General features: G+C 38.0%; 1 protein-coding gene across 4 annotated transcripts in view; it reads left to right on the top strand.

Annotated features, from left to right (window-relative positions):
* Nucleotides 1-27,679, top strand: part of ATAD2B (ATPase family AAA domain containing 2B) — a 77,858-nt gene that overhangs the window by 32,500 nt on the left and 17,679 nt on the right. For 3 of the 4 annotated variants that reach the window (XM_056343035.1, XM_056343033.1, XM_056343036.1), the window contains exons 16-24: nucleotides 4,979-5,290; nucleotides 9,046-9,178; nucleotides 10,942-11,128; nucleotides 11,786-11,971; nucleotides 12,619-12,754; nucleotides 13,053-13,249; nucleotides 15,579-15,738; nucleotides 19,052-19,174; nucleotides 24,390-24,527. In XM_056343035.1, coding sequence (XP_056199010.1) covers nucleotides 4,979-5,290; nucleotides 9,046-9,178; nucleotides 10,942-11,128; nucleotides 11,786-11,971; nucleotides 12,619-12,754; nucleotides 13,053-13,249; nucleotides 15,579-15,738; nucleotides 19,052-19,174; nucleotides 24,390-24,527 — 1,572 coding nt within the window. The remainder of the gene's footprint in view (nucleotides 1-4,978; nucleotides 5,291-9,045; nucleotides 9,179-10,941; nucleotides 11,129-11,785; nucleotides 11,972-12,618; nucleotides 12,755-13,052; nucleotides 13,250-15,578; nucleotides 15,739-19,051; nucleotides 19,175-24,389; nucleotides 24,528-27,679) is intronic. The other variant, XM_056343034.1, reaches the window with a different exon arrangement.

Genomic DNA, 27,679 nt, shown 5'->3' with positions numbered 1-27,679 from the left:
GCTGTACTATGGTGGTTCAAGATAAATCTGCTGCTTAAAAGCTAGTTAGAAATAAACCCAAATATTTTTATAGTGAATTTAACAGAGGAAGTGACCCAAAACACACACCACAATATCTTCTCAACAATTTGTCATGCAAAGATACATCCTCTGTCAGTCATCTGCTTGGACAAGCACTGAAGTTCTCAGAAAAAGGACAGTCTCAAATATCTGTGCATTGGAATCCATCATCAGAGAGATAAGAACTTCAAATGCAACATCAGTCCATTCAGTCAGCTACAGTACATCCGAATTATCCTCTTCATCCACTGGGACATCTATCATCGAAGCAGCATCCCTCCGCTTTTGATGCACAAAGACCTCAACATCTTCTGGTGAGGAGAAAACATAACTATCCAGCAAACTCCAGTTTAAGCTTTTCCAGGTGTAAGACAGCATGTGCCAAACCCATTTCATGTAAATTCTGCTTGATTTGTGCAAAGACGTGGTGGTGCTTAGTGGGAGAGAGGGGAATAGATGGGATAAACCCCAGTTGTTTCTTTGAAAATTCACCTTGGTTTTGCATTGAGAACACAATTATGTATTGCAAAATTTCAGACCATACGGAAAGCCGTTCATAGGTTTGATTGGAAGACATTCTCTGTGCTCAGTAAACCTGTCAGTTCTGTGGAAGTCAGCTCACAAAAGGAAATACCTTTTCTGTTTTCTTTGGCTTTCCTACTGTCCAACTCCTTGATTGTCTCTGTTCTGTATCTTGGAGTTTAAATGTTTTCATACATCCAAGATTAAAACCTTTTGACTATTACCAAGGACTTTTTAAAACAGCTGAAGTAAGACTGGTTTATCTTCTTCATCTTGAGATTGCCTCATCATTTCTCTAAGTGACATCTGCAGCAACTAATTATTTAAACAGACTTTCCAGATTTCTTTGTGGCCATTGCAAATCAGACTCATTGGTGCACTTGTCACATGATACAGTATGTACTGGTCTTCTATTTCCTCTTGTGTGCAGGTTTTCTTTAAAAACAAACCAACCAATACCCCCTCAACCCCTTCCCCAACTAAAAGCTGCATAGACTCAACAGGCTTTTCACATGGCATGATTTATACCTCTCTCCAGTTCATCAAACTTGGGAACAATTAACTACAAGCATATGGATCCTAATGAAGAAAACTGCTGAAATGCTACCAAAGTAGATGACTTTGGGGAAGCAGGTGTATGTGCGACTTGGAACTTTTTAAGATCCAGGGGTGTAATTGTAAAGAAATTAGGAGGGAAAAGCCCCAGGACTTCAAAAAAATTAGCTTATTTCCTGAGGGTTGATTTTTGTCCCAGGTGTTATGGATTACATACCTTTTAGGAGATTTCTGTGTATGTGAGAACTAAAGGACCCACTTCACTGAATGGCCACATGACTGCAATGTGTGTGAGACAAAGTGAAGCAGCTTGGGGAGAGCAGAGAATTGCTCAGAAGACCACACACTGATGTCTAATTAGTACCTTCAATAAACACAAGTATTTATTATGGTTTTTTTTCTCCTTACTGGAGGTGGGCCCCAGATACCCTGAACTTTAAAAATAATTTCTTATCTCTTGTGCTTACTTCATTGTTCTGAACGATCACTTTCTGTAGGTGGACAGACTCGTAACTATTAACTCAGTCTTGTAGGAAACAAAACATATTAGCAACCAGAAAAGTGTGAATTCCTCCATCTGTCATCTTGCAGATGAATCTTTTTACAATGGAATAAAGGTTATTTAAATAATGTTAAATAGAGTTGTAAAGAAGCAGACCATTGTGCTCAAAATGCTTGTTAAAAATACTCTATTCTGTGCTTATTGTTGCAGGAGCATTTTGTGGCAAAATGATGTTGTGTTAGATTTTTTCTTTCCCGTCCTAATGTTATGATGGAGGGGGAAGTTTTGGCATTAGTGTTCATTTTTTTCAGATTTTTTTTTTAAAAAAACATAGTTGTTTTTTTAATTTCTGTCATCATGCTGAGTTGTTCACTGACTCGTTTTCCCTGCAGTCCATTTCAGGAGTCGTAGGGAGTTGCACGACATCAATTGGAGGAAGTGGTCAAGTTTGTTCATCTGAACGCTTCACCCAGTTCAGTAACTGTTTGGTGTAGATTTTTGGGGTAGATGTTAGGCAGAGAAAGTTTCAAAGAGGACGTAATTTCTGCACCAGAGAGGTGAAAGAGTATGGGTTTAAAGTTTTAGCGATCGAAATACATTCTTTGGAAACCTAATGAGAACCCAGTTGTTTGCTGTCCTGCTCTTTGAAAGTTGTACTTCGAAAACATTAGCAGATTGTGGTGGTGATGGGTAGAACAAAACGGGCTACTTGACAAGTCTTCTCTTATTGTGCTACGTTAAGGTGTGCTGGTGCATTTTGCCTGCCAAACTGAACCCCCTTTGTGAGGTGCTTCAAAAAGGGAAGCAAATGCACCGAACCTTGGGTTTATATTGCAGTGCCATTTCAGGCAAAAATAAATTCAGGTTATTTACTGTTGGCATGATACATTTTATTTTGCTTTGACAGTACTTTACTCATGTTTTTCTTCTTCTTAATCAGTGTGCATTTACTTCTTGGAAAGAAAAAGCTTCTAAATGTTTCATAAGAAACAGGATTTTGGCAGTTTTACTGCCACTGAAATGGATGTACAGTATGCACAAGAGAGTCCCTCAAAAAGAGGCACCAATTATTAGTCTTGAAATGTAATTGCTCCTGAGAAATGAAAGGTAGAAATGGAGACTAATTGTGTATCTGATCACCTGAGAATTTAATTTTAAAAATAGGCTACAGGCTATTATTTCCTAATTTTGCAATTCTTTGGAGATGTACAAGCGGTGATTAAAATGACTGTTAGAAAGTGATATTACAGCATTTATTAATAGAAAAATTGGAAAAGATACAGCTCCTAAGCTGCTGAATCTTTTGTCACGGAGATACTAAAGTAGTTTTTAAGGTTACAGGCGTTCAGTGCTGTGTATCTCTAGTACATCTTTGATTTGAGCTTTGTTTTAGTCGTGTCCGTGTCCCCCCACCCCGATTTTGTGTTAATCCAGTATGCTTGTTAGATGAGAAATGGACGAATTTAAATGGGAATGCGATACCTGATATTGAAAGAACAAAGCAGAGTTTAAAGGAAAAACCTTGGGTTTCATTTCTCTGATGCACCTGTAGCTACTGTCTAATGGTTTCACATGGTTAATGGAGTGTGCCTGCATGGTTTTGATTTCATAATGGGTGTTAGTTAAAAATACCCAAACCTGAGTGCTGAAAAGAATTAGTTGCCTGTTGGTTAATGTAGTGGATGTATTTGAACGTATATTTCAAATGTCAGTTGTATTTATTTCAAGGTTACTTGTGAACGTGAGTTGCTGCATTTTAGATAATTAACAGTGTGTGCACATCAAGTTACACTATTATAGCTACTAACCTCTTATAAAATTGGGAAACTTGGTTTAAAAGTTGCAGAAGGAGCCTGATATTTGTGGTGATCTTCCATCTGTGTTTTTTTTTTTTTTAATAATTTTCAAGTATATGAGAGAAAGGTGGAACTTGAAGTCTCAGCCAACTGACAAGTTGGTATTCTTTATTATTATCCCCTAAATGTATATATCTGAAAGATGAGGATGGAAGATTGTCTATCTTTTGTATTAATTGCTTCCTTTTTTTTATTTTTCAACACTGTGTATGGAATCAGCTTTGTTCCTTGTTGCTTGTATGAATCTTGTAAAAATACATGTGCCAGCAGCACTGTAAGAACAAGAGGATAAAGAGAGAGAAACAAGGCAGGCTTCAGTTTTGGGACTTGGTGCTGCCAAAAGTGTATTCGAAGAGTAGAGTAGAAAAAGCTCAAATGTGTAAGACTTGTTGAGGAGGAGGAAGTGCAGTTAAAAAAGAGTTGAATGAGAATAGTTTAACCAAAGAATTGACTAATTAGCTTCTATAAACACTTCACTGCAAAACGGTAAACTTTTATGTGGCAATACCTCAGTGCAACACGTTTTCCTACAGTGAGTATAATTCTGAAAGCGTTTCCCCACTGGAATAATGTTTTACGTTTTTTGAAAGATGGAGCTACAGTGCTACAGAATACAGTGGCATATTAAAGTGTCGTGCTGAGAGATAGGGAAAAATTTAATACCTAATTTCTAATTCAGGGGGGAAAACCCCCAAATCATTAGTACAGCAAAAGGCACAGAAGTATTAAGTGTCTCAGTATTTCATATCAGATCTGTGTTTTTCAGTAATGATTAAGCAATTATAGGTAGCCACCTGTAGATACTTAGGAAGCTAGGGTAAATTAAAATTCAAATGTTCTAAAATACTTTTTCTACTCTTTTAGATACAGTAGTAAAATTATGAAACTCTAAAAAGTCTCAAACATTTTTTCTTGACAGTAAAAGTTCACATTTTTCCAAGAGTCCACAGTATGGTTTTTTAACAAGAGATTTAATTTCTTCCGTATTCTACTCGTGAAACATTTTTCTTCATACTTCTCATTTTCTCAGTCTCGAGAAGTTTGAAGTCGGTGATGTTCATCCAGTATAACAAAAGTACTTCGCTGTTAAAAAGTATATACACGTAGAGATACTAAAGTAAAAAAGGAGGAGAGGGACTAGCCTGTTAAAATTGCACACATATTTTGTACAATATTAAGAAGAGAGATGACAGACCTATAACCCTGGTCTGAAAATGCACTATGTATTGCACTATATAGTGAAAATGTAAGTCATTTTAACATCAATGTGGAACTGTTTTTTACTATATTTCAATATACCTGTACATAATTTATTGGGACACAACACTGTCACTAGGTTACGACGTGATACCTTTTGGCAGATGCTTTTGTGGACCTTGACAATTAAGTATTACTGATTGGTTTTAGCTTTAGGCATGTTTGAAATACATGTAGCACAGCAATGCTATTTCACAGAAGATATTTTTGGTTTTGTGTGCACTAGGGTACTGTGGAGCTGACATAAAAGCACTTTGCACTGAGGCTGCCTTGATTGCCCTGAGACGACGCTATCCCCAGATTTATGTGAGCAGTCAGAAACTACAGCTTGATGTTTCCTCAGTAGTTCTCAGCGCGCAGGATTTTTATCATGCAATGCAGAATATTGTGCCTGCTTCCCAACGTGCCGTGACATCTTCAGGACATGCGTTATCTCCTGTGATCAGACCACTGTTGGAACGTACCTTCACTAACCTTCTGGAGGTTTTACACAAAGTGTTCCCTCATGCTGAATTTAGCCAGGGTGACAAAAGTGAAGGTATGTGATACGATTTTTTTTCCGCAAATGCTGTTTCAATTTGAAAATACTTCAGCTGGCTTTCTTGTATTGCTCACCTTAAACGTGATACATATTTGATTCGGTGTACGTAAATACACTGAATCACTTGGATGTTGCATACTTTTACTGATTCCAGGTTGCTGTGGAATTTAATAAACTGACCTTATGTAGACCAAGATCCCATAGGTGTGAGTGTCACCTGAAAAAAGGAGACACCCCCCCTCCCCCCAAATAATTCACAATTGAAATATGAGAAATAATGGCGCATAGTCAGATGGCAGAACAAAAGAAAATAGTGAGATGATGTTGCTTAGTGTATTTGGACCTGAAACCGGAGCTCCTGTCCTGAGTGTCCCTGGTCCTTTGCTTGCTGATGATGTGGAAGCAGGCTGCAGAGGAGTGCTGTGGGGAGCTTGCAGCTCAGCAGGTGAGTCTGTGGTTTGCCACAGATACCTGAGCCTATGTAATGGTCGTCTGTAGGTTAAGGAGAAAGTCCTGAGGCTTCCCTCCCCTTGAACTGGCCTGATGCACTCTTGATCCTGAGTTGATTCTGCTGGCCTAGCAAGCAGAGAACTATTTGCTGTGTTGTCAAGTTAGCTTTTTGCCAAATTAGTGAGTAAAATAAACTCGCTAAGGGGTCAGATGTATGCCAGAACCCTGCTGCAGTGGGAGTGATGTGAGTGCATTGAGGAAGCTGGGAATGAGAAGGAATGCGACTGACTGTTTTGACTGGCAGGGAGTCAGTAGGTGCTGGGTTATTTTACCCAGCTCTTCTCTGAGACATACTTCAATAGTTACCCATGTAATTTCTTGGAAATGTTGAACAAGGTATCTTGCTTTTGATACCTACTTATTCTGTGACATACTATTTCCTACTGTTCTTACCTGGGATTACCCCCACCCCCCAACTATGTAAACAGTACTTATGGCTGTGTGTGATGAACTTGACAATAGCCCAGGTCACAGATTGAATCTGTGACAGCCATGACTTTCTTTTCTTTCCTATTCTAGAGCACACTTCCAGGCTGCAGCCCAGGCAGCTTGTGCTGATCCCTGTGCTGGCTGCTGCAGTTCCTCCAGCCCAGCTGTGCATTTTTGCTCTATCCCTTCCACTTTAGTACGTCAGACCCTTTGTTAAACCCTTTAGCCAACAAAACTCATCCAAAAAATGATGTATTTTTTTCGGGTTAGTTTTCTGCTGACTGTGGGATAGCTGGAGGTTTTAACAAGTGTTGGAGTTGGCACAAGAATGGGGCCTGGGAGTGTGTGGTGGTGGGTGGGGGAAGTGGGCTCCTTGCAGCTGCAGTTAGATCACGTTGGGCTCCCTCGATCGTATGAGGCTCCTGTAAGCAAAGTTGTGTAAGATGCTTAAGTCAGTCTGTATACTGTTAACCTGTTGGTAATGCCCGGTTTAGAGATTGTCAGTATTGTTGAAGAATTGAATTAGGTACCCCTGTCTTTGTTGTGAAGTTCTAGTTCAGATTATTTTCTTCAGTTATATTCTTTACATTCCTATTTATTACAGGTCATTATTACTAAGAAAGTGAGTTTGGAAGCATTCATTGATTTAGATAGTAGTTTTACTAGATAATTCTGCTGCTGTGGCTGCTTTTATATGTTTTTAAATAATCAATTTTGAAGATACATGAACTAAGGTTTCTTTGAACACTTCTTTTGTACCTTAGGATTTTTTCTTAGTCCCTTAAACTTACCTGTGTTAAAAAAAAAAAAAAAAAAAAAGCAAAATCTACTTTCATGTACAATGATTTTAAATGTAAATGCAGATTACGCACTAGGACTTTAGGACTTCAGTTTTTCTTTGATTCAGAGCCAGGTTTGTATCAGATGCTTACTGTTGTGCTTACAATCTGCAAATCTAGTTTTCTACATGTCTTTTCAGTTCACTAATGATTCCTGTTTCTTGTAATTCAGTGAGTCAAATGCTCAAGCAAAGGATGTCACAGAGGCTTGACACTTGGGATTAAAAAATGGGCTGCCTTTTAAAATAATTATATATTTTAGGAAGTGAAAGCTGTGTCCGGTGCATGAGCATAGGACTCACCTGGTGGTCTACGTTGGTATAGAAAAAATCCTGCCTGTGTAGGGACTGCAGTGAGCCAAGAGTTAGGCGTCCTATACCTAGCTGATTTGAAGGCCTCTATCCTTGCCCAGAGCTAAATGTCCAGCAGCTTCTGAACTGCTTTTTCTTGCAGCGGAGTACCTTTTGGCCACTGGTTGATGTCTGCAAGCCTTTTTTATCATTTCCCCCTGAGGGATGATTGTCACATACCAGGCCAGCAGAATGTTACTCTTGCCCAGCCTGCTCTGAATCCAGTTTCCTACATGACACAGCCAGCTAAGGGAACTTTTGTTGTCTCTTAACCATTTTTCCCAGGACCACACACCGAGGTGCATAGCCCTTAGGTGGTGTCTCCATCCGACACTTAACGCTGCCCTGAAGTTGGTTCCTTTGTCCCACCCGTGGTGGCGGTTTGATTAGTGCAGCAAGAGCTGTGCCACAGCTTCATGTAAATCAGGCAAATCCTGCAGTGGGTTGTATATTTGAGAATAACACTCGATCTGTCTCTATTTCACACTTTCACGTCACAGCAATTCATTACCGTAAGTGGCTGTAGCTAACCTGAGCTTCTGGGAGGCTGGCCGGCGGCTGCCCTGGACAGCAGTGTGCTGCCCTGACTCCGGGCGCTTCTCAGACGTGCTGCCCATCCGTGGCAGAGCAGTTTGTTCCTCAGGAGACCTGGCCCCTGCACTGCTTTTAGTGTACAGCTTGAATGGCTGTCACCGTTTTCATCCCATGGTGGCGACTGATTTCTCCAGGGGAATGAGAATGCATGGCTTGTGTAGGGTAACATCAACTGAACTCTTTTCCTGGGGCAAATAAGGATCTTGCAGCAGTGTTTTTGCCATTACAAAATCACAGCAGTCTACTTTTAATACTGTTGCAGCTCTGGTAGTTAATTAAGCTGTACGTGATTTTCAACTGTCAACTGGTTGTTTTGTTTTAGTGCCATATTGGTATTATTTGCTGTTGTTTGTCCCTGCAGTCTGTCTTTTAACGTATCATCTTTTAGCTTTTTGTTTCTGAAGGCTATATGGAAAGTACTATCATTTCATTATGATACTAATTAGCAAAGGAATTAAAATAGGTTGAGGTATAGTACGTGAACATGGATTGAATTGAAATTATTTTAATAAAAAATGATTTGATATACTTTGGCAGATTATCAGAGGGTGGAAAACTACTCTTCATAAACATACACTGTCTAGGTAGTTGTGCTGAGAATAATTTTGGAAGAAGTGTATCTGTAAAGATTTGGGCACTTAGAACAAATAAGTACAAAATTCTGTATAGTCTTGAGTATTTATAGATTTTATAACTTTATCCTTGAATAACCTCTAGCTGTGAAATAAAATCAAAGGAAGCATTTCCTAACAAGTTAAACTAAACATTTGTTGTATTTGTGAAGTTGTTCTGCTTGATGGTTTAAAAAAATAAATTGTAATTATGATTAGACTTCTACAACATGTAATTTGTGTTGGGTTTTGATGTAATAAGTATTTAATATTCTGTTTTCTAATACTTAGGCAGTTTTAAGTCACGTTTTCTGCATTTGAAAATGTGTTATAATTTACCCAACGAAATTTCTAATGCCTTTTCTTGTTTGTTGTGCTTAGAAGTGATAAGGTTCTGATTAATATATTTCTTGGAACAGATGTACCAAGCCTAATATTAGATGATAGTGAAGATGAGAATGCTTCATCAATTTTTGAGACGAGCTGTCACTCAGGATCACCAAAGAAACAGTCATCAGCTGCTATACATAAACCCTACCTTCATTTTACAATGTGAGTGTTTTTCTAAATGCATATAACCAGATAGATAAACCCATGAAATTCTTACATCAGGAGAGGTAACAAAGATGTTCTTTTGCTTTATGGTGGCAATGGTGTTCTGTAATAGAAACCTGTAAGTGTATGGACGAATGTTTTAGATCTATGCATGGCCTTAGGAAAGGCCAGATCTTAGACACCACAATCAGAAATATTTTGCAACAGACAGGTGTAGCTTAGAAGTAAGGGGGTGTTAACAGCAATTCTTAATTGTAACAAGCCACTGTAATTTGAAAGATTAAGAACTGGAAGGGAGGTACATTCATTGTTTTCCATGGAAAGTTTTGGGAGAATGGGAATTTAGAAAGTGTGTGCGAAATTTGGATGAGTCTTTCCTGTATAAATTGGACTGGCCACAGTAATTAAGAATAATAAACTCACATTTCTTTGTTTTGTGTTAAGAACAGTACTTTATGTGATAGGTTCTGCAGGAAATTTGCTAAACAAACTGAGGTTAAGAAAACTGTTCAGTAGTAGTACTGTTTCGTAGAGCCATCTTGTGGAAAACTACTAAAATTTTTCTGCTGAAGAGTAATGCCTGTACAGCATTTTTGGAAATCTAAACTTAAAAACAAGGATTTGAGTTACTAGTCAAGTATTTTAATGGCAAATCTAAGCTTTTTTTGTGAGGTTGGAAGGGGGGGAACCCAAACCAACCATATATATATTTGTGTGGATATGTGTCTAAATAAAATAATCTCAAAGAGTGTGTTTATTTTTGTAAAGTATGTAAGCCTCCCTTAATCTATCTTTCTGAGCTTTTTTTATTGCTATCTGTGTGTGTAACCGCCACCATCAGAATGGAAGAGCCAAAGGTCAGCAATGTTTATAGCTGTTACAAAATATTTAACTTGAAATAAAAGCAGCCAGTCTTGTTTCACTGCCCAAGCTGGTAGATGCACAGATAAAAATGCCTTAATGAGAGAAAATGCAAATTAATGTAAGCAACTGTCTAGTTTCATAATCAATTTTCTATAAATGGAAAAGACTTTTAATGGAAAAACCTGATGCTTCTCTCTTCTTGGCTGTCTCATCCCTAAAACAGGGTGAACCCCCCCAAAACAAACATGTGCAAACCCCCAGAAATGCTTGTATGTACTCCTTAGGATTTCTTCTCAACAGCAAAACAAAAAAAAATATTTACCTTTACAGTTTTCCCTTTGAAATCTTTTTTCTGTCCAGAAATCTATGGAATAAAGTGTATGAATATGCTAGAATAGAAGATGAATCGTGATTTTATTCAATCCTACTTTAGGTCCTATTTCTTAAATAAACAAAATATAGAGATGTTAGGTGGTTCTTGGAAATCTTGGGTAGCACTTAAGGGATGAATGGTTCAATCTTGGATTCCTGAAGCTACTGAAGAGAGGCTTTGGTAGTTAGGACTGAACTTGATTAAATAGGTATCTTCACTGGAGGTCCATTAAGTCTTTTTATAGGATCAAGGAATTGGTTTTAAATCAACTGGTTATAGTCACAGTTTTAATGAATTTAATATGTGAAGAGCTTTGCACAGATGAGTTTGAATTAAATTGTGAAATCAAAGAATAGGCAAAGCTCAGGTTATTGAGAATTGGAGTAGTGATGAGGGATAGTAGAGTTAGCTGAATCTTTTCAGGCTGTTGTAGGAAACTGGATTCTAAAATATCTTCTTTTATATATCCATCCATTGATAACATTGGCATGTTAATTGTATTTTGTGACTTATTCTGTTGCAGGTCAGCTTATCACCAGCCAACCTCTTACAGACCAAGATTACTGCTATCTGGGGAGAGAGGTTCGGGTCAGACTTCACACCTTGCTCCAGCACTATTGCATGCTCTTGAAAAATTCTCTGTACACAGGCTAGATCTGCCAGCACTTTATTCAGTCAGTGCCAAAACGCCTGAAGAATCATGTGCACAGGTGACATTTCAGATTCTCTTGTAATAAGTCAATGGTGTAATTCTGGAACAGATTAGTTGCATCAATATAAAGGCAGCTGACTGTAATGTAACTTAAAAGCCAGGTTTTCATAGTCTCCTTCTGTTTTCAAGTTTAAAAGAAGGGGGTCTCTGGAGGGTGATTGAGGTGTCTCTGCTGACTAGTGAGAGTAATTACATTTTTAACTTGCCCCCTCAGTCACATCCCTAATGTCAAGTAAGCTTAATATGGTTATTCAGTTCCTGATTTTCATTTTATTATCTTGTGCATGAGTTGGTGTGCTGCGGTTTTAGGTTTATTTACTTAGTTTTAAATCTTTTAGGTTTGGGGTGGATTTTGCATGGGTTGCAAACCAGTTCAGTTTTCATCTTGATTGTTCAGTCTTCGCAAGTTTTTAAAACATATATGACAAGTGTTTGTTTTATAGTGCCCCTAGCCCATTGACATAAAGTAGCTGAATGATGCTGCTAAGAGTCACAAACACTTGTTTAGAAAGCCTTTATTTATTAGATAATTTTCTTTTACTGTAACGTTTGTATATAAAATACCACAAATGTGAGTCATTTCTTAGTCCACAAGAATTTCATTACAAGTGATAATGAGTTTCTTAGTTTAAACACTGTTGTACCTTTTCATTAGATCTTTCGTGAAGCTCGAAGAACAGTCCCAAGTATTGTTTACATGCCTCATATTGGTGATTGGTGGGAAGCTGTCAGTGAAACTGTGAGAGCTACTTTTCTAACTTTGCTGCAAGATATACCATCTTTCACCCCTATATTTCTACTGTCTACCTCTGAGTCCATGTATAGTGAATTGCCTGAAGAGGTAAGTTTATTGTGGAAGGAGGCATTGTTAGGGAGGTGTGTGCTCTTCAGAATGTTTTGATCATGGAAAAACAGTCTGTGATGCAGTGGTTTTCTAATTTAAAGTGTGTCAAACTGAACACGTAATATTAAGTAAATGTAATTTTCTTTAATGAGGGAAGTATGTCCATGTTACTGATTTTTATGATCTCCATGCTGCTTTGCTGAGAATACAAAATTGTTCCTTTTGTCAGAAGTTCATTTTGCCAAATTACTCCAGTATAATTAAATGCAGATTTAGTCTAAAGGCCTAACCTTTAGCTTTGTATCTTCTGAGGCTCAAGATGGGGGAGGGGAGTTTTTATATTTTTTTGTCAACATTTCCTTTGATTTTTTTTTTTTCTCCTGCCCTTTGTTGTCTTTTCACTGCAGAGGGGCCATTGTTGGGATCATGGGATACTGCAGGTTTAGTTACTATGGAAAATTCAATGCGAATTACAAGTATTTTCTTTCCCTAGGCTGTGTACGCAGCTTTGGGTAGAATTTACTGTCTTTGCTCCTGTGGCTAATTTTGAAAAATTTGTGACTGGTGTTTTAGTATGGTCATTAATCATGTATTTTTGAGTGGGGGCTCAATTTTCATATGGCTGTTTTCTTTTTTTTTTTTAGGTGAAATGTATTTTCAGAATCCAGTATGAAGAGGTTTTTTATATTCAAAGACCGAGTGAAGAAGACAGATTGCGATTTTTCAAAGGGTTAATTCTTGATGAGGCAGCAATGCCCCCACCAAGAAGGAAACAGGCTGGTAAACTAAGTTACAATAAAACCAATAATTATGTTATCTGATATTTTCCTTTTTCAAAATGTGTGGAAATGACGGTTAGTGTCATTAACCTTTGACAGTGTTAATCAGTGCCCAGAATAAATTTTGTGTATTACAGTTACCAGTTTTGGAAAACGGAGAGCTGTGGGGTTAAGGATGCAGTGATAGTTAGATCGATGAGGCAGATTAAATCTATAATGAAAATTGGAATGGCATAATCCCGAGAGCCACTGTGTTATTAATATTTCCATTGTCTGACTTCTTGTGGTTTTTTCCCTAGCTCTTCGTGCTCTGGAAGTTCTTCCTCTTGCACTGCCATGTCCTGCCCGTGAGCTGTCAGAAGCAGAAAAACAGCGAATGGAGGACCAGGAAGAGAACACATTGAGAGAGCTGCGGTTGTTTCTCAGGGATGTTACCAAGAGGCTGGCCACAGACAAACGCTTTAACATCTTCAGCAAACCGGTGGATATTGAAGAGGTCTTGTTTCAGTAATGTGCAAACAATGAAGTTGAAACTATTAGAAAAAGGATATAAATTGAAAAAAGGAAATGCTTAGGTTAAAAAAATAATGTTTGGTCCATAATCTTTCCAATCTAAAAGGAATCTACTGATTTTTAGCTGGTGCGATGGTCACAACCTCATCATCTGTTAAGCAAAGAGTTGGAGGATGTTCTTTGGCTATACCAGTGACCTATTGAAAGACTTGTGCATTCCTGTCAATTTTGTAACTGAAATCAGCATTTAAAAATGCCCTCCCTCCTATCCCTACCAGTGCTCCTGAAATACTTGAAACCATAAATATAATTCTTTAATAAAAGCTTTTACAACTTTGTAATCATAGGCACGATAATTCTGGGAAAGTGATCTGTGTTCTGTAATGTATTCAGCATTAATAGTATTGTTGAATAATTTCAGCAGTAATGCTTGTGGATGCCATTAATCACAGATGGTAGCACATTATAAGGCATTAACTGGTTGATTATAGAGTGTGCACACCTAACTGATGAGACAGTTTGATCTGCAAGTCTATTTCCAGGTGCTGCTGTATGAGTAGGATTGTGTTCAGTCTGACTTTGAGATCAGATGCTGGCCGATTGCAAGCTCGCTAATTAAAAAAAAAAGCTTAATTGCTTCTGAAGAGAAGCATCTCTTTTGGAAGACATTAAGAGATGAATATAGGACATTGGAAATACAGCATTGTAAAAAGCAGATTTGCAGTGTAAATTCCATGCAGGATGGAACAGGCATCTTTTATGGGCCCACACAGTCCCCTCTCAGTTTGAGCTTGCTGTAGTGTTTGGTAGCTGACTTTTTTTGAAACACTGTCAGGAGCTCTTTAATGTGGCAACTTACAGTGTGAGCTTGGTCTGAGCAGTAACTTTGTTTGATTTTTATTATGAAACTGCTTAGGAGGTCCATTATTAAAGGAAACGATACTCATAGTAAAAGCAGTTTCTGTCTGGTCTAAACTGACATGAATAAGGGCGTGTAAAGAAAGAACAAGTTACTCTCCTGGCTTTGTAGGTGGAGAGAAGCAAAATGTAAATGTCTTATTTAAAAAGACTAGCCCAGAACCCCGCTAATCTATGGTAGTGCTAGAAATTAAATGCAATCCTTTCCATCCTTCTTGGTGCATGTAAGTACAGGACTATCCTTTCCTTTTCTACAATAGCCTGTCTCCTTGACTTGCTTAGGAAATGCGTTAAATGTGTTCCAATCCTACTTGTGTTGCAGGGAATGCTGCTATGTGATAAGTCAAGGATTTTCCTGACTAATTCAGCAGCAGTTAGGGGTCAGTACTGGTTATAGTCCTGTTCAACTTACTCATCAATGACCTGGATGAGGGGACAGAGTGTACCCTCTGTGTACCCAGAGCTGTTATGGCTTGATCAGAATATGTATTTAACTCTTTAGTCTTTTGGCAGCCACTGTTGTACATGGGTGACTTCAAAAGAAAAAACTCAATACTGTTTCTGAGGCTGTCCATATTTTTAATTGATTGTAATTGTAATCACATTGAAACATTCAAGTAAATGTTGGGGTTTTTTCCTTGAAGTAAATAACAAATTCATAGATTTTTTTCTTTTTTGGGGGTGTGTGTGTGAACTTTGTTACAGCAGTTGTGCTAATGCATTTGACTATCAAGCTTGAGACCCTTACAGTATTGTTAATTACATTAAATACTTTTTAGTGTACCCTAGTGGCTGCTAAATCTCCAGTTAGAAGCTAAACTCATAGTAAGCTGTGAACTATGACATGACACTTTCTCTTTAGACTGCCCTTCTGCACAGTCAATCTAACATCTTCAGTCAATAAAACCTGATGTTTTTTGTTGAATGACTGATTGAAGGAACTATTCTATTCAATAGAAGATATTTAAAAGCTGTTTGACTGTTCAGTCACCTACAAGGTGAACAAAATGCAGTTTCCCTGGTTTTCCCTAGGGTTTTGAAGTGAGGCTGATTGTTTTTGCCTTTATAATCCATGACAGTGTTAAAACACTATAAAAAAATTGTAAGTAAACCAGTCTAAGTAAAATGAAAAATTAATTTACCTTAAAATGTGCTGCCTCAAAAAATACGGTTAAATTCATTTTGAAAGATAAATTAATGAGGTTTGGAAGTCCTGTGTTTTAGTCTGATAAAACTTCTGTTTTCAACATAGATTTGTTTAGAAGTCAAAATGTTTAGTTAATGTATTAGAGCTAAACATGTGGAATGAATAAGAGTCTAAAGACATGAAATTGGCAGTGTTCAGATGGAATGCCTATGGTCCTGTGTCATTTCTATGTGCTGTCTGTTTATAGGTTTCAGATTACCTTGAAGTTATCAAAGAGCCAATGGACCTATCAACAGTAATAACCAAAATTGATAAACACAACTACTTAACAGCCAAGGATTTCCTAACAGATATTGACCTGATCTGCAGCAATGCTTTGGAGTACAATCCAGACAAAGATCCTGGAGGTAAGGAACTGCTCCATTTTGGCCTACCTACCCAAAAGCCTGGTATTTAATCACGTATTTGATTACTATTCAGGTATTTAAATAAACTGCATCCTATGTGACAATTAGGATAAACAAGTCCTAAGGGTCTGTGATTTTAGTGTTCTGAGGCATGTGCTACACTGGAGGACATTGTAAGAGCAGAACTGCAGCATTCAGAGTTGTCTTCTAATAAATTAGGTTTTCTTTTAAGTTTGATAGCTCCTTTTCAGTGAATAAACTTTGTATATGCAACAAAACCCCCAACATAATTCGGAGAGCTCTGCAGAGAATCCTGCACGCGGTCTGGCAGTAGCCCGCTATATTTCCATATTTGAAGTTAAGAACTATGTATTTGGGGGTAGAAATAATACAGGATAAACCATCAGGCAAGGAAGTCAGTTGCAGCTCATTAGCAGAGATCAGAAGTTACTCTCTTGACACACTGGGGTGGGATGCTTTGAACTGAAATGGAATTTGTAGATGGCAATGCATGTAAAAGCTCAAAACTAAGGTCAGAACACCTTGTGTACTCTTCACTAGGGCTGCCTTACAGTGTACGTTGCCTTTTAATTGACAGCTTCAGTAGCCATCAGTAAAACAACAGCGACAAAGCACTCTTTTAACGTAGCTGTATTTAATAGATGTGATACTTGCAAATCTGGGTCCATCTACAAGTGTAGTCCAGTGTGTTCAAAGAAGTTTTTCATTAAATCCTGTGAAATCATTCAACCAGGTTAAAGCCTGATTTTTCTGTATTTTTCTTCTCAAATTTTTGATTTTTCTGAGGTGATTGCAGGTGTCTCATGTGGAGTAGCTACAGCGTAGTCTGGTCAGTTACACTTGTTTCTCATTGCCTTTTGAACCCAGTGCTGCTTCATATCTGTAGAAGATAAGCTATTTCTTCAATTTACGATGCATTTTGTTTTACAACTACAAAAAATACATTTATAATATACATCAAAAGGTTTTCTGTGTTCCTGATAACACACTTTTGAGGGTTTCTAATGTGTAATTGATGTAAACTAATCAAAGCTCTTGATGGACACTTGGGATTCTGAATGTTTCTGAAGAGTGCCTGTTTAGGAGGTGAGGAGTGAGAGACATACCTCCTGCAAGTGACTGATGTATGTTTGTGACTTAGTGATGGGCTTTGGGAAGAATTGGCATTAATATGCACCCTTTGTTCTCATTTTTAGGCCATTTGGATCTGTGGCCTTGGTTGTTTAATTCTAGGAAATGCAGTCTGAAGAAACTGATCTGGCTATTTGTAGGTTAAGTTTTGGATTAGTGTCTCTCATCATGGAGTAGATCATGAAAGATAGTTCTGTCTTCTGTGCAGTTGCCCATTAATGATGTGTTGCTCTTCTGGCACACGAGATTTCTTGAGCTGCTGTGTGAATACACTGCTGAAACAGCACATCATGTCTGTTCTGAGTAAGCATTACATGCTTTCAGATGCACTAACTGAATATTAACCCGTAACACATTCTCTAAAGCAGAGCGTATATGCTTGCCTCTGCTTCATGCTTGAATTTGCAGAAGAATCATGCAGTATCTGCTTCTGTCCTGCCATTAAGTTGGAAAAGCAGTTGAAGTACCAGACTAGCTGGTGTTACACGCAGTACAGAGATTCAAGACTGGCTTCATTGTTTTTTTTTCCCTGATACCTTGCTATAAAATTTTAGATAGTTTATGTAGTAAGATAGTTGGGTTTTGCTTTTGTTTTTCCCCTGCCGTTGTTTGACCAGGAAATGTTCTTAAAGGCATGGAAACGTAACCATTGTGTGTTAGACATAATAGTATTTGCCTCTTTGAAGCACTGTGTGGCAAAATCTTGCCTGTAACAGCCTTAGAGGAGAGTAGTAGTTCAATCAAATACTTTTGATTTGATTTTTCTTTTTTTATTCTCCACCCCGCCCCCCCCCCCTTCTTTGATTTGAGAGGGCATCTTGAACTTTATTATCTGACTAATATTACCTCTGCAAAGAATGCAGTATAATTTTTTTGTGATCGTCAACCACAATGCTTCTCAAATACATGTGGGTAAAAACTTTCATGTTTCCAGTTGATTAAAGTGGGTAGATTTCCCTAGAAAACACATGGAGGGCTCATTTGACCTGGATACTGGATGTTCTTTTTGATTTAACAGTTTCTAGAATTGACTTGCTGTTTCTAGAATTATAAACCTTGTTTAATAAAAATTCACTGGTATTCTTGATTGATGTCTTTAGTGATTGCTAAAACAGTAAATCTGCTAATTGCATAATATGTTGTAGACATTAATGTTGATATTTGCTGTTGCAGTACCTCCATCAGCTGGAAAAAGTAATTCAGTATGGATGAATTGACAAATTAAGTGTGTTTGTACTAAAGGCAAACAATGTGCGTTGTAGGTTTCATTGAAAAGCAATGTTCTAGGTGTCAATTTTCTCCACATACAGGCTTACTTATTAAGTTACAATTACTTTTCAAATTTCAACAGTGTTGGAATAATTTCTTGTGTGTGTTTCAAAGGTATGAGAACTGGTCTTCTCTGAAAAAATCTATTTTTCATGAGTCACGTTTAGGCTTGCAGTGGGAGCAGTGGTTTTTTTCCTGTTCCCCAAATGGAGGTGAAAATGTAGCAAACTTGAGGCTTGTTTCTTGCCAGTTTTTCTTAGTGGATTAAAATGAGAAATACCTGTTCAATGTAAGCAATAAAGTAATCTGTTTTAGCACAGTTTTGAATTTTTTAGCTGTTGTTAAATAACAATTAAGAGATAATTTAAGGTTAAAAAAAAATCAGGGGAGTAATATAGGCAAGCCATGTCTACCGTACAGATGCAGGAGATGTCTGGTATGATTTTACAGGTGGTATAATTGCATGTGTGTTCCTAGACACCAGTGGGTAAATTAATTCCTGGACAAGTCCCTTGTTGCTTTTGGAACTCTCTGCACTGTACTCCTTTATACTGTGTAGATCTGCCTGTGGCAACTGGCTGATTCTAGCCAGTTTGTAAAGATTGCCAGTTGTTTCAGGTGTGTTCCTCATTTCCGGTTTGCATTTGTTTATAAATGCCACTGTTAAAGTAACAAGTTGTACTTCTGAAAAATCTTGTATCTCTTAAATAGCTGGGTTGTGGTTTTTGAGCGTGCTGTGGTATTGATCCATCTATGTTTTCATACATATGTAATATTTCCCGGTTACTTCTGCTGTGTCAGTGTTGCCATATACAATACAGAACAACATAGAAATGGTCAAAAATTTAAATAATTGTGATATAATTAACAAGTGTTCTGTCCTGTTTTCTAGATAAAATAATTAGACATAGAGCGTGTACTTTGAAGGACACTGCTCATGCTATCATTGCTGCTGAACTGGATCCAGAATTTAATAAGATGTGTGAAGAAATCAAGGAAGCACGAAGAAAAAGAGGTATATTTAACTTCATTTATCACAACACAACATATTGGGATAGAAAACAGAATTTACAAATAATCATACAAAAATCTAAATTGAAGACTAACTATAGAAAGCATCTCAGGCTCAGTGCATGTTAAAGGATGGCTGAGCTTGAAACTTTTGTCTACTTTTTCCACCTGTGTGAGCTACTCTGGTAAGGCACCGTCTGTCCTTGTAAAGGAAGAATGCATTGCCTACTGGTACAAACAGTGTTGTAGAACACGGTGAACAGGTAAATGTTGGGGTTGCTGTACTAACTGAAGATTTGGTGCAACCAGAGACGTATTCTAAAAATACCACATAATGCAGTGTAATAACAATTACGATAAGGGTCTTTGGCATCTAAACCAGTGGATTTTCAGTTCACCCTGGCATGTGCACAAGTATATTTTTGGTGATAATCTGTTGATTTTTTGAATTAAGAAACAGCTGTTACATCCTCATTGAGAGGAGCATGAGGTTGACTATCTAATAGTCCAGAATCAGGAAACACAACCCCCTGCACTGGAGGGCGTCAGTGACTTAGTTTTTGTTTAAATTAGTGCAGTTGTTTTCAACTGGTAGTCCATAGACATCCAAGTCTGTGCACAGCTTTTACAGTGACCATCAAGAGCCCAAACGTATTCGCAGTAGGGGAGCAAGGCTCTGTTTACATGAATGACTTTGTACCTCCACAGAAAAGTTTTAAAGGTCTGAAAGTTGAAAAGGTTGAAAATCACTGGAAAACAACATTAGAACAAAATTTCATGCTGATTTTGGAATTAGTGATTTCAATAATTCCATTTTTACTTTGGCAGGTTGTTTCCTGCTTTGCCTCCTGCTTTGGTAAAATACTGCGTTATTTGATTTCTAGGTTGTATTTGGCTGGGCTTACCTTACAGCTGCTGATGCTTGAAATACTTCTGTTGGTAGAATTTATTAATAATTTTCTTTGAACTATGCAAGTATCTGTAGGTTGTCTCTTCTTCAGGTTAAAACAGATACAGTTCTTTTATTTTCCTATTCAGTCGTGCATTTTTTTGTCTAATTCTGTACAGGCTTCCAATGTGTGTCTTGAATTGTGGATAAGTGAACCAATTGTAATTCAACGTGGTTGTAAAATAGAATTAATATAATGCCTTCATTTCTCCTCTGTACTTTTCTATTAGAAGTACAGGAATATTCACAATTCTGGCCTTAGTGTCACGCTGTGAGCTATGCTCAGTTAATTATCCAAGTCCCCCATGATTGTTAAAGGTTATAGCTGCTGAGGTTAAAGTGACTGTTTGTAAGAGCTCTTTGTTACAGAGAGTGACTATATAGCTTGTAGTCCCTCCTTGCAAGCCTCACAAGAGCTAACTGGAATGCTGCCCTTCTTTTTGTGGCAGTGACCAAGTAATATATATTTCTGGGGCATGACCTGCAGACCTTTTGAAAGAGGTGGGTTTTCAGAAGTCATTATTAAGGCTGATGATGTCACGCAATGAACTTGTTAAATCAGAAAAAGAAGGTAGTAACGGTCTCAGATACTGGTTAGTGGACCTTCAGATATAGGTAAGTGACTAGTAGTACCAGTTTGTGAGTGACAACAGCTCACATGCGGCAACAGGCAAGTTTCAAGGTGCATTCTGTGCATTGGCGTGGAAACTGTTACAGTGTCATAGGTACTGGCAGGTCAGATTGCAAAGATGCTCATGCTTCTGGACCACATTGTGGTAGTTGCAAGAACAAATGAGCTCTTCAGTTGGCCCAGCTGTGAAGTGTGGAAGGCTAAGATCACTTACTGGATTAGCAAGGACAGATTTGGAATGCATGGAAGAAGCTGTGTTAGATTGATTAGTTATGAATGAAATAAAACATCAAGCTCTTGAGGTCTGAGGTCCATGGATTGGGTGTTGCATCAAAGATTGTGGTGCAGAATGTCAAGATGATGGTTACTTGAGACATGTAGTCTTGATGCTGGTCATTGTCATGGATGAAAGGGATGTGACTGCCTTGCCATTACTCCCGTCTTGCTCTGCAGAATATGCTCAGCAAGACAGTGGGTCGGCAACATCACAGTGCATCTGCGGGTCTGACTCTGGCATTACCCTCTTTCAGAACATTTTGGACAAGGGACAAAAAGGCATACACTTGTATTTTCTTCTTTTGATAGAATGTCCACAAGTTCATTAAGAGATTTCTGGTTTTTTACTTTGCATCAATTACCAGATGGTCACGTATAAAAGTGATCCCCAGATCCTCCTCCTTCCATTCTGCTTCATAAGAAGAGTCTATTTTGAAATAATGGAATGTTTCAGTGAGGAAATAACTTGAAGAGAACTGTAAGTGGTGTAAACTATGGCTTTTGCTGTCCAAAAGCTTTGTGCACCTGGTCATGTAAATGCAAGGGTGGTTGTTGATACCAACAAAAATCACGCTGAATCGGGCAGCTGGCCTCATTGTCTGACCACTGGATGAGACAGAGTAGAGGGGGAACTGAGCCCTTAAGTACTTCTTTTGCATTTCAACAAGAGATGTCCAGATGAGGGCTTAAATGGTTGTTGAGACTGAAGCCACAGTGTGTGTGCTTTGCTGTGTGATGCACAGCAGGCTTTTTTTCAGCTCAGACTACCTTAAGCTTCTCTTTTAATGTTCCTTTGAAAGTGCCAAACTCGCATGTGTACAGTCTGATGGGGAACCACCCACCCCCCAACCAAAATACACAGTGTCCATATTTCTCTGCTATATGCTTGGACTTGGCTTGATAAAGGATCCTACCTTCAAGCCCTACCAGAGTTAAGATTCTTAGCATGGCACTCGTGTGAGAAAGGAGTAATAGTGCAAACAGTGGGGCTGTGAAAAGTCCAGTTTTATCATGTGACTCTACTAATGGCTCTTGGACTGAGTATAAAATTTGTATTAATACCTGCTCAAAAGAGGCCAAGGTAGTGTTGCAGTCGCAGGTTGAGTCAGAGAGGGTGGCAGTGGCCGTCAGAAGGGAGATTTGTCTTCTGACAAAAAGAACATACCCTGTGCTTCATTAGATCTTGGCCACCGTTTTCTTGGCTATGTTTGGAAAGACTTCAACATTCAACATGACATTTGGTTGGAATTGAGGAAGGTGATCTGCATGAGGCTTCTAATATATTCTCATGAAGTATCATCACGTGTTTCAGTGTAGAATCACAGAGGAGCTTAGAAGGTAACTGACACATGCAATAGGCTTTTTAATCTTTACCATACTGAAAAGCCATTGATTTTCTGAATTGTGCTATGTATTAGTTCTTAATTTATTTCCAGGATACTGAAGATAAAGGTTAAGGCGAAAAAATTCCATATCCATTTTTTTCACAATTCTCTTGGCAAGTTATTTAGCAATCTTACAGAGTTTTAAAATGGAAGGTGTTTACTACATTGTTTTTTCATAACTTTTCTGTTATTTTTTAAGAGATCTGACATTTTTACTTGGTACTTAGACTGGTGAACAATTTCAAAAGAAGTACAGAATGATAAGCTGTATAATAAAATTAGTAACTAGAAGTTAAACTAGAATTTCTTGTTCTTGTGTTGCTGAAATGAGGTGCTGTTGTTGATAGATGGTAAATCGAAGGATAGCAAGTTTTAAGTTGGTAAATTAAGAACAATATGTACTAGGTAATTGGAATTTGCAGCTTCTTGTTGAAACCAGCAGATAACAAGGTAGAAGTTTAACATGGCCTGGCAATGTGCACTTGCAGCCCAGAAATCCAACCTAATCCTGGGCTGCATCAAAAGAAGGGTGACTAGCAGGTCAAGGGAGGTGATTCTCACCCGCTACTGAACTCTTGTGAGACCCCCTGCAGGGCTGTGTCCAGCTTTGGAGTCCCCAACGAGGAGGACATGGACCTGCTGGAGCGAGCCCAGCCACAAAGATGGTCAGAGGGCTGGAGCACCTCTCCTGTGAAGACAGGCTGAGAGAGCTGGGGTTGTTCAGCCTGGAGAAGAGAGGGTTCCAGGGGGACCTTACAGCAGCCTGCCAGTACTTAAAGGGGGCTTAAAAGAAAGAAGCAGGGAGACTTTTTAGTAGGGCCTGTAGTGATAGAACAAGGGGTAATGTTTTTAAACTGAAAGAAGCTAGATTTAGATTAGATATAAATAAGAAACTCTTTACTGTGAGGGAGGTGAGACACTGGCACAGGTTACCCAGAGCAGCTGTGGATGCCCTATCCCTGGCAGTGTTCAAGGCCAGGCTGGATGGGGCTTGGAGCAACCTGGTCTAGTGGAAGGTGTCCCTGCCCGTGGCAGGGAGGTGGAACTAGGTGATCTTTAAGGTCCCTTCCAACCCAACCCGTTCTGTGGTTCTAAGTGGCAGATGTTGTGAGTAATGAAATGTATTTGATATGCAGTTTAAAATATTTGTAATGGTACCTAGAAACATATGCCGTAACTTACTAAACTGTTAGGTGAGAATTCCTCTATGAATCTCTTAATTTCTGCATTCATCAGTTTTAGAGCTTCTTGTCAGTTCTTGATCATTTGGTTTTGGTTACTATTGGAGACACAGTATGACATTTTGAAGACTGTTTTACTGGATGGATAGGAAATTGTAATTTGCAAATATGAAACTTCAGAGTTTTGTTTATTTTAAATGTGCTTAGCCAGTATGAAAGTTTGCTTTTTTAGAATTTAATTAAGAAACCTATGAAATAGTAGAAGCTTTGAGATGAACTTACATTGCATTAAGCAAACCAGACTTTTTGTTAAAATCAGAAACATTCTGTTAATCTAAGAGCTCATATTGACTCTGAAATGGATCCATTTTATATAACATAGATCATGGTGACAATACAAGGTTTTTATTCAGATACTCTTTTTGATATGGCATACAACGCCATTATGAATTGCCACTTACTTTAAATCATCTGTTTAAAATCAGGAAAAATTGAAACTGTCAATAAGAATTTACTTGGTAGAGGAAATAAGGATAGAAGAGTGCAATCTTTGGGGACCCATGTGTGAGAGACAGTCACATTTTTCTAATCCATCAGAGCTGAAAGTTTTAAGACCATGCAACCAGTAAGCTATTTTGTCAGTAGAAAACAAATATTCTAATCTTTGTTTCGAATGTCCGGCTAAATATTAATTGATGTGTTCTTATTGCAATATGGTATTCCAAGTTTCTTTTTAAATTCAGTAGTTTTATGCAGCTTGGTTTATTTAAATAGGTATGGTTATCTTCTGTATGCAGGCTTATCAGTAACAGCAGAACAAATAAATCCTCATGGTTCCACTGTACGGAAAACAGAAGCTAGAGTTGAAGAGGCATTTCGGAACAAACAGAAACCCACGATGACGGTGTGGCCCAACTCTGCAAATAAATGTGCATGTGAGTACCTTGGGTAATAACTGTGCAAAATTAGAGGTACTTCCAACAACAAACATTTAAAATATGTTTCTGCTGCTGTTTACTGATTATTTCCAGAAGTATTTTTAGGCATGAAACACGTGGAACTTTAGGAAATACTCTTTCTGCCTACATGAAATCTGTGCCCAGGAAGTTGTAAAGAAGCAGATATCTGGTTTTGTGATAAAAAATACCTGTTTTTCCATTGTAGTACTCTTTATTACATTTTTCTTTGTAAAAGACTATTTTCAGTATAAGACAACTGATCCAATGAGAAGATCACATTTATCTGTTTGAGTGTTAAGAGTTGTTTATTCTGTGTGTGTATTCATAGGTACATACCTATGTGCTGCTTAATACTCTCACGTGCACTATAGTTACTCCCTATTTTCAATGCATACAACATCATACAAAAAGTTTAAAAAGGGATTACAAATTTAACCATATTTTTCTTTACGGTGCCTGGTTTTCAATAGTCAGTGTCCATTATTAGAAGATGTTAAGATACTCTGTCTGCAGCCTACTGGATTAGTCCAATTAAGTGATCAAAATCTGTAGAATTGTGAGGAGTGACTGTTGTTCAGGTAATCAGAGGCACTGCTAATTATTTTCAAGAGGTAAGTTGATTAGAACAGGTAAATACACAACAGATATTTTTGTTATAGACAAAGACTCTTAAGAGAAAGTGAATATGAGGGATATACTGATGCTTGTGCATGGCTTTCCCGCTGAAGATGTGGAGTCCCCATTATTAATACGTTATTAATAGCATTATCAATTATTGCTTAATAGGCAAACTGATAGATTGAAGCTGACTAGATTTCGTGTGTGCTCTACTGGTGCTTTTCTTTGCTAAGAAAGAGTTTTCTAGGCATGGTGATAACTGCCCAGAGATGAACATTGTTTATATATGAATGATAGTGTTGATGTCAAATAGTTTAATTAGAGTTGTATGGTTTTATTTCCTGAAGCTGTAATTTCTTCCGTTAAAGGAATTAAAGTCAATTGTACAGAGTTATGGCTTGAATAAATTGTTATATAATAAATTGATGGTGTGGATCCAAGCTGTTCTTCATTCATTTGGCAGCTTGTGCAAAAACAAAGAGGAGGGAAAGGGATTCTCGGTATTTGTGGTTCTTTAGTTTCCTATGAAATCCAAGATGGACATTCTCACTCTGGCTGGTGTATAGAGCCCTTTCCTGGCTGTGCATGCTGTGCAGCAGATGGTAGGGTTTACAGACCTCCAAGCCAGACATCTCTTGGGAAGAGGGATAGCAGCTGTTACTGGTGACTTGTATCAAAAGAAGCTCTGGTACCTCTGCTGTCTTCTCCACCTTATGTTGTGGATGCAATGGCAGCCATTTGAAGACTGGAGCCATTAACTGAATGCAACTGCCAGTGTTTCTGTGTGTAAACAAAAAAGAAGTTAGGGTTAAGGCACCGTTCCTGCTAGTATTTTGGTGATTGAGGCTGGAAGGCAAGTAAATTTGGGGCTTAGTGGTGTTTGGGACTATGATCAAATGAAAATCTGCCTTTTAAAGCTGAGTCTAGGAAAGGCAACTAGTCCAGGGGGGATGTAATGAAGCTAGTAATCAAGAGAGAGAAACAGGAATTGATGAGCAATCAGAAATCTGCAGAAGGGATTCAAGTAGTATATGGGCACACTTGAAGATTGATGTAATAGGTTCAGTAGAGACTAGAAATTAGGAAGAGAACCAGTCTTAAAAGGGTGTTTGGAGGAAGGAGCTAGAGTAAGGTGAGAGCAGAACTGAGCAGATTGTGGGGAGCTCAGACAGCAGCAAATTATATGGTGGTTTGTGATTGCATAAATGGGAGAAACAAGCTTAGAAGAGAATTCTGAACAGAGATGACTTTAGAGGTAGAATGGATTTTTTTTTATGGTTAAGAACTAATATTTTTTTAAAGACTAAAACGTATTACACAAGCAGAGTAACAAGGACAATGATTCACTTATTTTAATTACACAGGATAAAAAAATGTACTTGTCAGTAATTCTGAAAATCTTGCTTTTTTCTGCTATTTGAATTTCAATTGATTTGTTTTCCTTAGATAAATCTAAAGGAAAAAATCAACGATCACAAAATTTTCCTGAAAAAATTAATTTTTTAGTAGGTCTGTTACACAGTATTTTAGAAAGTAGCTGCAAAAAGGTCAGTTCATATGAGAACCCTAAATGAAATTACTGTCTTCTCTAAAAACAGAGTGGACTACAGACAGTGCAGCAGCTTGCCCAGTTTAAAGCACTGTTTACTGTTCAGGGCTGGTATAATAGAGGAGGAGAGTTACATTATCGTGTGTTGGTTTGTTTTCTGAGGTTATGTATTCTGTGTGAAACTTTAATTTTTTAGTTACCTGTTACTTTGAGATTTATTTAATTTTTCTAATGTGATTCTAATGTTGATTAGACCAGCTGGGCTATCAGAAATGTGGCACAAAATAGTTGTTCTGTTTGAAGGCTTGGTGATACACATTCCTGAGTTAATCTGCAGCTTCCATCTCCCTGGTTGAAGGTACACCTGTGGTGGATGCAGTATCACAGTACAGATGAGTTTTAGAAGTATTGCATTACTTGAAGTTGCTGAAAATCTGTTTGGGAGAGTTTTGTCACATAATTTAAAATATTTCCATGTTGACTGTGTATTTTGAGAAAAGTGCAAGTGTTCTGGTGGGAACTTAAAATAGGACATAAGTCAAAAGCCTGATACAAGTATTTGTAGGATTGTAGAATCACAAAATGGCTGTCGTTGGAAGGAACCTCAGGAGATCATCTAGTCTAACTCCCCTGCTCAGGCCTGGTTAGTCAAGGCTGTGTCCAATTGTTTTGAATATCTGCAAGAATGGAGGCTCCATTACATGCCTGGGAAACCTCTTCTAGTGCTTGGCCACTCAAAATAATTTATTTTTCTTGATTTTGAATTGAATGTCTCCTATTTAAATGTGTGCCCATTACTACTTGTCACTGGGCACCAATGAGAAGGGTCTTGTTCCACCTTTGTATGTACATGTGTGAAAAAGAAAACTACCAGCAATGTGCAGTTTAGTGTGTCTGGTAAATTCTTCGTTGCTAAGTGGTTTGGATACATGCTAGCGCATAAAACATTAGCATCCCATCA

This window comes from Falco biarmicus, chromosome 6, assembly GCF_023638135.1.
Source record: "Falco biarmicus isolate bFalBia1 chromosome 6, bFalBia1.pri, whole genome shotgun sequence".
Taxonomy (NCBI): Eukaryota; Metazoa; Chordata; class Aves; order Falconiformes; family Falconidae; genus Falco; species Falco biarmicus.
The sequence above is the reverse complement of the archived record's forward strand: the minus strand, read 5'-3'. Positions and strand labels throughout refer to the sequence as shown.